The sequence below is a fragment of the Salvelinus fontinalis genome, chromosome 5 (assembly GCF_029448725.1).
Source record: "Salvelinus fontinalis isolate EN_2023a chromosome 5, ASM2944872v1, whole genome shotgun sequence".
Classification (NCBI taxonomy): domain Eukaryota; kingdom Metazoa; phylum Chordata; class Actinopteri; order Salmoniformes; family Salmonidae; genus Salvelinus; species Salvelinus fontinalis.
Genome location: NC_074669.1, coordinates 45,519,841 through 45,529,940, shown reverse-complemented (window position 1 = coordinate 45,529,940; position 10,100 = coordinate 45,519,841). Strand labels below are relative to the sequence as shown.

Sequence of the window (10,100 nt, the reverse complement as noted above, 5' to 3'; positions counted from 1 at the left end):
CCGAAGCAGCTAGAACAATTACAGAGACCAAATTGAAATACCTAAATACTCATCATAAAACATTTATGAAAAATACATGGTGTACAGCAAATGAAAGACAAACATCTTGTGAATCCAGCCAATATTTCCGATTCTTTAAGTGTTTTACAGCGAAAACACAATATAGCATTATATTAGCTTACTACAATAGCCAACCACACAGCTACATTGATTCAAGGCAACAGTAGCGATAGCGACAAAACCAGCAAAAGATATTAATTATTTCACTAACCTTCATAAACTTCATCAGATGACAGTCCTATAACATCATATTACACACTACATATATGGTTTGTTCGAAAATGTGCATATTTAGAGCTGAAATCCGTGGTTATACATTGTGAAAACTTAGCATCTTTTCCCCAGAATGTCCGGATATATTTCTGACACTCACCTATTCTGACCAAATAACTATTCACAAACTTTACTAAAAAAAAAAAAAAATGTTGTATAGGAAATGATAGATACACTAGTTCTTAATGCAATCGCCGTGTTAGAATTCTAAACATAACTTCAGTACGACATGCAGCTTACGTTATAGCGAGAGAGCGCCCAAAATCTGGGCGCAAACTAATAGTAAACATGTTCGACAGATATATGAAATAACATCATAAATGGGTCCTACTTTTGATGATCTTCCATCAGAATGTTGTACAAGGGGTCCTTTGTCCAGAACAATCGTTGTTTGGTTTTAGAATGGCCTTTTTCCCTCTCGAATTACCAAGCAAAACTAGCCAAGTGGCGCTAAGCTGTCCATCGTCACCAAACGCAGAGAACGCAACACGCCTAAACTCCCGAACAAATTTCAATAATCGGATAAAACTATATTGAAAAAACATACTTTACGATGATATTATCACATTTATCAAATAAAATCAAAGCCGGTAATATTAGACGTCTATAGCGAATGCTTTTCAGAAGCCAATACTGATGACCTTTATGCGCTTCCTGAACAAAGGAATTCGGGGGTCATGTCATTCCAAGCTCTCTCTTTTGACCATAGAAATACCTAGAAACCCCATTTCACCTCTCACAGCCTATTGACATCTAGTGGAAGGCGTATGAAGTGCATGTATACTAATAGATTTCAAGCACATTTATAGGCAGGCCCTGGAACAGAGCCTCGATTTCAGATTTTTCACTTTCTGACAGGAAGTTTGCTGCAAAATGAGTTCTGTTTTACTCACAGATATAATTCAAACGGTTTTAGAAACTTGAGTGTTTTCTATCCAATAGTAATAATAATATGCATATTGTACGAGCAAGAATTGAGTACGAGGCCGTTTGAAATGGGCACCTTTTATCCAAGCTACTCAATACTATCCCTGCAGCCATAAGAAGTTAACCAACTAGGCTAGTAATTTAACAATTTTATTCTTATTTACAGATGGTGTACACGTTTGATGGCATTTATGTCAAAAAAAGCATTTTGATAAAAAATCAATGTTTACGTTCCAATGCCTCTCCTGTGAAGTAGTGACGTGCAACTTATGTGTAGTTTCCTGAAACTAGTCACATATGGAAACAACGTCAAGGCACAACCTTTTATCATTAGTCACACTTCCCAAACAAACAACCGTTGCCCGAAACTGTGACAGCAACTCCAGCTAATTTTAATTAAGCAAACATCTGATAAGGTTGGTTCCCTGTTCAAGAGTACGTAATGATAAGAACACGAGGATAGAAGGCCAGTTCATGACTTCAAGCAAAGGTGTCTGACATCAAACAGGAAGGGAAGCTAAAATGGGCACCTCAGTGATTCAGCATATCGGCTTCATTCTGGGTGTGTTGGGACAGTTTTTAGTATCTGCTGCTACAGCCATGGATATGTGGGGTTTACAGGACCGGTCCTTCTCAGTCATAACAAGTGTTTACACTTACTCTGGACTCTGGAAATCATGTGTAGAAAACTCATCTGGAATGACCCAATGCAGGCCTTATTTTACCATACTAGGGCTGCCAAGTAAGGTTTTCTTTATTGACTTTTAAGAAGTTAAACATGATGTTTCTTTGTTATACATTTAGCAAATATAAATGTCAATGGATGGTCAGCACTGTTAACTTGATCTCGATCGAGCTTTGTATGTCGAGTGCCTCTCAAGGGTGTGACTCTAGATAAGATATGGTATTTGTTTCTATTAGTTGATATTAATAAGCGGTATAAAACAAACTTTTTTTTCTTTCACTTGACTGGAAACTTAAAACTATTTTGAGCATGTCTAATCTAGTTTCTTCAGCAACGTTTAATCTTTAAAAGTGTGTGTTAAAGGCGGGAAGTGATATTATCTTCCATATAGTTTAGACAGTGGGTCATTTTAATGTGAGTAGAGTGTAGGGCCATGATCAATAAAAGGTAACGTTGTTTTTGTCTCAAAGGTTTTAGTGATTTAAACATGTTTCATAGAGCAGTTAAATCTTTAAATAATTTGACAAATTAAATTCAAGAACAGGAAGTGAGATTATCTTCCAGGCACAAAATATAGGTAAATGGCCCATGAAAACAGGAGTAGAATAGGGCCCTAATCAATAAAAAAAAAATTGTAATTTGGATGTACATTTGAAAATTAATGTAGTTTTAGTTTTAATGTTGGAACATCTATGATCTAAATTAAATACCACAGTACTTTGGTAGATACGTATGATACACACAATCACAGGTCATTACTTAAGTTTCAAAGTAAGACTTTTATCTGACGTCTGGTTTTGTTTGACCCGTAGTTATGCTCCAAGCTGTGCGGGCACTGATGATAGTGGGGATAGTTCTGGGAGCCATCGGCTGTCTGATCGCCATCTTTGCCCTCAAGAGTCTGAAGATGGGAAATATGGAGGACAACGTCAAGGCTACCATGACACTGACCTCTGGGGTCATGTTTCTGCTTGCAGGTGAGGTGATGTTTTTTGACAAAGTTTTGGTGATGTTCCTGCTCGCAGGTGAATCCTTTCTTGACACCACACTCCAAAAAGAAAATCTTGCAGGCTCTGGTTTTGTTTCATCTTGATTATTGTCCAGTTTTTTGGTCGAGTGCTACAAGGAATGACCTAGACTGCAGCTGGCCCAGAACAGAGCTGCACGTCTTGCTCTTCATTTTATTCAGAGGGCTAATATAAATATTATGCATGCCAGTCTCTCTTGGCTAAGAGTTGAGGAGAGTGACTGCATCACTTTCTATAAGAAACATTTTGTTGAAATTTCTAAATTGTTTGCATAGCCCACATGCAAATTGCAATTACACACACACTTACCCCACCAGTCATGCCACTAGGGGTCTTTTCAGTCCAAAAAATCCAAAACAAAGTCAAGAAAGCATACAGTGTTATATAGAGCCATTATTTTATGGAACACCCTTTGATCTTATATTGCTCAAATGAACAGCAAACCTGGTTTAAAAAAAAAGATGAAGCAACACCTGATAGCACAACGCTAGGGTTGGCTTGGTCCTTCTCCTCATGTGTGGCTCCGTGCCTCCAAGAGCTTTGTTCCCCTCTGTAGGTTCACTCCTTGCCTCTCTCTTTGTCCACCTCACGGTGTGCCATGGTGCTCCCTTTTTGTGGCCTGCATGGCTGGTTGGCACTCTCCACTAATTACCTCTACTTGGTGCCATCAGTATCGGGGTGCCCAGCCCGTGTACTCCCAGCAGAGGGAGCCAACGTCGCGGCATTTACCTCCCCTCTATCACCAACCCCCTGGGTAGATCTCCCGGGATACCAAACACCCCCCGACCTGTGGATGTCAGAGAAAGACAATCACAGTAACGACAGGAACCAGCGGGTGACGTGGTCATTCGTGTCCTTACCTCTTGCCATCCACACGAGGGGGGCATGGTCAATGATCAGGGTGAACTTCCTCCCGAGGAGGTAATACTTGACCAGCGCCCACTTCACGACGAGGCACTCCTTCTCGACAAATGAGTACTTCTTCTATCCCTCGGGAGGAGCTTCCTGCTGATATTCATGATGGAGTGCTCCTTGCCTTCCTGCTCTTGGGAAAAGACGGCCCCTACCCCTGAGAATCCCTGGGTGACGAGTACCGGGTGGGAACATGGCGCGTCCTTCAGTGCTGCCTCTGTGCCTTCGTTATGTCTGTGAGGGGAGAAGCTATTGTGGCAAAGTTAAGTACACATCTACTGTAGTAGTCTGCTAACCCCAGGAACGACTTCACCTGTCACTTAGTTCGGGGGACCGGCCATTCCCTAATGGCAGCGTGTTTTTCTTCTTCTTGGGGCGTCACATTTCCCCGCCCGATTCGATAGCCCAGGTACTCCACCTTGGCGTAGGCCAGCTTGCACTTGTGGGGGTTTGCGGTAGGCCCCGACTCCCTTAGAGCATCCACCACCGCCTGTAACCTACAGAGATGGGACTCCCAACTGTCACTGTGCACAATTATATCATCCAAATAAGTTGCAGCGTTCTCATGGTGTGGGCGCAGGATGCGGTCTATGAGTCGCTGGAAGGTTGTTGGGACACCGTGGAACCCGAAAGGAAGAAACCAGATGTTTGCTTCACCCCCCGGGGTGGAGAAGGCCGTCTTCTCGATTTGTACTGGAACCATTGGAGGGGCCGTCTCGGTATGCGCCCAACAGGAGGTGACATAACTAGCCATCCGGGTTACCTTGGAGCTGGGGGATGCGGAGGGCATGGACTCCTCCTGGCCGGGGCAGCTCCACGCGAGGTCTTGCAGCACTCATAGCAGCGCCTCTGATCTAGGTCTAGCAGTGGACGTCGTCATCGGTTCAGGTCGCCCACCTGCTTCCCGGCCATGGCTAGTTCTGTCCGAGCCCCCTTCAGTCCTTCGCCTCTCTCTGTGCTTTTCTTCCCCCTCCCTGCGTGCACTCTCTCCGCCCAAGCCTCTTTCAGCAGGTCCTGGATGTTTTGGTCAGGAATTCCTCCAGGCTCTGGGGGTTCTGCAGGCTCTCCGCCGCCTTCCTCTCATAGGGGAAGGCCCGAAGATACCGATCCAGGACGACCTTATCGATTATCGGGAGGGCCAGTACGTCGGTCAGTAGCCAGCCCTTGGTAAGGCACACCAGGTCGCTCATCTGAGCGTGGAGAGAGATAGTGGAGTCGAAGGCCCAGTTGTGGACCAATCCATAACAGCTCAGGATCTCGTGTTTGAGTCCCTCATAATTTGTTAACTGTTTGGCGTTCAATTTGAAGTAGGCCTTCTGGGCCTTCCCGGCGAGGCAGGGTGCTAAAAAGCTGGCCTACTTGGGCTTGGGCCTTCCTTCCCTCTGCACCGTCATCTCGAAGGTGCACAAATACGTCTCCACATCATCTTCCTCCATAAGCTTGACCAGGAAATGATTTAGGCCAGACTCCTGAGCCATACCACTCTTCAACTGGGCTACCTCCGCTGCCAGTCAGAGGTTTTGTTGGTGCTGCTCCTCCAGCGCTTGCTCCTGGCGGGCCTGTTGCGTCTGCTGGTTGAGGATAAACTGAACCACCAGTTCCTCCATGGTAATCTCCGTACGCTCGACCCCCCCGGCACCCAAAACTACTGTAGTGCCCGCATTCTCCACCATTCTTCTCCTCTAAACCCTGGGGTGTTGGGTTGAGCGTGCAGAGATGGACACAGAGGCAGGGAAGTTCTAGTCAGAAAACACGACTTTACAAAAATTAACATAACACCAAAATAACTTATGGTTGGCTCGGTCCTTCTCATGTTCGGCTCCGTGCCTCTGGGAGCTTCGTTCCCATCTGTAGGCTCACACCTTGCCTCTCCCTTTGTCCTCCTCGCGGTGTGCCACGGTGCTTCCGTTATGTGACCTGGACAGCTGGTTGGCACTCTCCTCTAATTCCCTCTACTTGGGGTCATCAGCGTCGGGGTCGCCCAGCCCGTGTACTCCAAGCAGAGTTTAGCCAACATCACAGCACGTACCTCCCCTCTATCACCAACCACCAGGGTAGATCTCCCGGGATACCACAGTATGTATTGATATGTAGGCTACATGTACCTTTTTTTAAATTTATGTAGTTCTGTCCTTGAGCTATTCTTGTCTATGAATGTTCTGTCATGTTTTATGTGGACTGTAGGAAGAGTAGTTGCTGCTTTTGCAACAGCTAATCGGGATCTTAATAAAATACCAAATACCAAGTTATGGATTGTATTGTGGTATTGTTTTGATGTTTTGATATTGATGTTCATAACTGTCAAGCCAAATCATTCTGATTTAATTTTGGGTTTAAAGTAAAAGAAAAACGTCTGTGATCTGAAAGTGACAATTGACAAATTTTCTTCTTCTTCCTAACCAAAACGTAAATATATTTTTACTCCTCCTAGGTGTCTGTGGCATTGCTGGAGTGTCTGTCTTTGCCAACCTAATCGTGTCCAGCTTCCGGTTCACCACCTATGCAGGCAGTAGATATGGAGGAGGAGTGCTAGGAGGACTTGGAGGATCTCTCACTCCCAGGTACATTAACTGCAACATGAGAAGGATTCACTTCTCCCAAATGGCACCCTATCCTTTAGAGTCTGGTCAAAAGTAGTGCACTATGTAGGGAATAGTGTCATTTAGGAGGCTACTTTGGTGTATAAACTGGAATCAATCATAATGTCAAGATGGCAATTTGCCAAGTTGTCATTTTTTATGTTTCAGTGTATCACTTCTGTTTTTCAGGTACACCTTTGGCACCGCCCTTTTTGTGGGGTGGATAGGCGGGGCTGTGTTGGTCGTAGGAGGAGTTATGATGTGTATTGCCTGCAGAGGGATGATTCCATCAGAGGAGAAGCGACTAGGGTAAATTCCATTTTATCCACCAGAAAATTAGAGTTCTACGCTAGAACCATGCTCTTCATCCTCTTTCTTATTATTACTCACAAATATTAATAATAATTACACATTTATTTTAATCATTTCGTTTTATTTCTGTCCACAGTTATGGGGTGGCCTACAAAGCTGCGTCCCAACACACAACAGTGTACAAGGATGACGCGAAACCCAGACTCGCCTATGACGAGTCTTTCAGAGCCCAGAGTATGAATGGAAGACACTCCAACCAGGAATATGTGTGAAGAATATAATATTATGTACTAGTTAGAGGTTCTCTGAAACTTAACAATACTATTTTGATATTTCAATGACAATCTCGTGCAGCTCTAAGGGGCTTAGAAGATTGCATAGGGTTGCTATGAAGGAAAACCTTTTTCAGGTTTGATTAGTTATTTTTGTACTTGGATTTTTTTGTACTCTCTTATATTTTGGGCTCCCGAGTGGCGCAGTGGTCTAAGGCACTGCAACTGAGTGCTAGAGGCATCACTACAGGCCCTGGTTTGTATCACAACCGGCCGTGATTGGGAGTCCCACAATTGGCCCAGCGTCGTCCAGGTTAGGGTTTGGCTGGGGTAGGCCATCATTGTAAATAAGAATTTGTTCTTAACAGACTTGCCTAGTCAATATAAAAATATTCTGTGATTTGTTATTATGCATTTAAGGGGACAATATTGTAATTTTCTAATGCGTATTAAAAGTAAACAGAATTTCAAAACACTATACTTGTCTTTTTATACTCTTATGCAGCATTAAATATACATAAAAAATGTTGATAAACAACACATTTTCTCATGTCAATGATTTATTTGGACATAATTGAAATAAGAAATATGTTATTAATTTATGAATGCATTTGCATAAACTAACCCACAAACAGTAACTCTGGAACCGTACAAGCTAGAAACACCAAACCAACTTACACATCTGCATTCTACTCTAACATCAAATTCTTTAAACCTTTTATTAATTATACACATTTGCATAAATTAGCATAAAATAATCCACCAACAGTAACTCTTGAACCGTTCAAGCTACATACATCAAACCAACGTGCGCATGTTCGGGTTATCCTGACTTTAAATTCCAAATCATTTTTTATCGACTATAACTATATACATTTGCATAATATAACTCACCAACAGTAACTCTTAAACCGTTCAAGCTAGATAGCCTGAACATATGAAAGTTGGTTTGGTGTATGATAACTTTTCATCTACCTACGTTTTCAACCATAATCAGTCACCAGTACTAGAGCGTATATCAAAACCATATATACACTTTAAAACAAGCTAGCAAACACACCACATTTTCTTCAGGAAATGGACTTTTCAATGATCACTGTTAGCCTAAAGAGTTTTTTTTTTACAAGCACTTTGCTACACCTGCAATAACATCTGCTAAACACGTGTATGTAACCAATAAAATTTTATTTTATTTGAGTTTATTTATTAGAACTACAGCTAGCTATCAGTAGGTATACATAAAAACCTATTCTACATAGTTCTTTAACTACCACAAAAATACTTTTAAAAAGCCGTCATTACTACATGATCCACCATAATATTCCTCTCCCCAAATAATAGCCTAAAACTGTATAATCATTAGATCATTATTCAACTAAAATCAAACTTAATTTACACTGTATGTTTTACAAAAGCACATTGTGTGTCTATTTATCTGAATCCACAGCATGAATGATTCAGAGTTGCTTTGCTTTCCTAAGAGTGTTGTCCACATGATCCTGCCTTTTATTCCCATCTTCTGACAGAAGATTGCTTTGTCCTATGTCTTTCTTCTTTGTTTTTACATGCAACAACTGCAGTTCAGTCCCACCTTATAGTACCTATGCTTCCTGGCTGATGTTTTGGTCACTTTTGAATGCTGGCGGTGCTTTCACTCTAGTGGTAGCATGAGACGGAGTCTACAACCCACACAAGTGGCTCAGGTAGTGCAGCTCATCCAGGATGGCACATCAATGCGAGCTGTGGCAAGAAGGTTTGCTGTGTCTGTCAGCGTAGTGTCCAGAGCATGGAGGCGCTACCAGGAGACAGGCCAGTACATCAGGAGACGTGGAGGAGACCGTAGGAGGGCAACAACCCAGCAGCAGTACCAGTTTGGCGGTGGGTCAGTCATGGTGTGGGGTGGCATTTCTTTGGGGCCCTCCATGGGCCCTCCATGTGCTCGCCAGAGGTAGCCTGACTGCCATTAGGTACCGAGATGAGATCCTCAGACCCCTTGTGAGAACATATGCTGGTGCGGTTGGCCCTGGGTTCCTCCCAATGCAAGACAATGCTAGACCTCATGTGGCTGGAGTGTGTCAGCAATTCCTGCAAGAGGAAGGCATTGATGCTATGGACTGGCCCGCCCGTTCCCCAGACCTGAATCCAATTGAGCACATCTGGGACATCATGTCTCGCTCCATCCACCAACGCCACGTTGCACCACAGACTGTCCAGGAGTTGGCGGATGCTTTAGTCCAGGTCTGGGAGGAGATCCCTCAGGAGACCATCCGCCACCTCATCAGGAGCATGCCCAGGCGTTGTAGGGAGGTCATACAGACACGTGGAGGCCACACACACTACTGAGCCTCATTTTGACTTGTTTTAAGAACATTACATCAAAGTTGGATCAGCCTGTAGTGTTGTTTTCCACTTTAATTTTGAGTGTGACTCCAAATCCAGACCTCCATGGGTTGATAAATTTGATTTCCATTGATAATTTTTGTGTGATTTTGTTGTCAGCACATTCAACTATGTAAAGAAAAATGTATTTAATAAGAATATTTCATTCATTCAGATCTAGGATGTGTTATTTTAGTGTTCCCTTTATTTTTTTGAGCAGTGTATTATACTTACAAAATGTATTTACATATAGATCTATATGTTTAATTATGCAAAATGTGACCAGAGGACATTATAAATCCCACACAAAGTAGGCTATTTGATTGACAACGATTCTTACTTCTGTAACAATGTAAAAATTCCCCCACACAATGTAAGCATTTATGATGGCAATGTTGAGCCTCCCCCAAAACACATACTTCCACCATTTTCTGCCTGTGCGTCCAACATTGTAATAGCTCCTCAGTTGGTCAAGATGGTCAACCCCGCCCATGTTCTTGTTGTAATCCATTACACAAGCTCTAGAACACATATAAGTTCCTGCCACTTCAAGAACAACAACTCCAAAACCCCTGCCAATGTCACTTTAGGCCCGCGCTGTGTGTTACTTTCCTTCTGCTTCCTTCTTTCACTCTGCTTCCTACTCTCCCTTTTCCTCTACATGTTTCTCTTC

At 42.9% G+C, this 10,100-nt stretch overlaps 1 protein-coding gene across 1 annotated transcript; it reads left to right on the top strand.

Moving 5' to 3' along the window:
* Positions 1-1,782: 1,782 nt before the first annotated feature.
* On the top strand, positions 1,783-7,467 carry LOC129855670 (claudin-18-like). The gene is made up of 5 exons (XM_055923573.1): positions 1,783-2,002; positions 2,758-2,922; positions 6,317-6,446; positions 6,654-6,773; positions 6,913-7,467. Exons 1-5 carry the CDS (start codon positions 1,783-1,785, stop codon positions 7,046-7,048), a joined length of 771 nt encoding a protein of 256 aa, XP_055779548.1. The 3' UTR covers positions 7,049-7,467.
* The last annotated feature ends 2,633 nt before the right edge of the window (positions 7,468-10,100 follow it).

Excerpts from the sequence above, each read along its gene's own strand:
- LOC129855670 (XM_055923573.1), top strand. The coding sequence starts at position 1,783 with ATGGGCACCTCAGTGATTCAGCATATCGGCTTCATTCTGGGTGTGTTG. Across the intron at positions 2,003-2,757 it reads TACCATACTAGGGCTGCCAA|TTATGCTCCAAGCTGTGCGG; the intron begins GTAAGGTTTTCT and ends TTTGACCCGTAG. Across the intron at positions 6,774-6,912 it reads TCAGAGGAGAAGCGACTAGG|TTATGGGGTGGCCTACAAAG; the intron begins GTAAATTCCATT and ends TTCTGTCCACAG.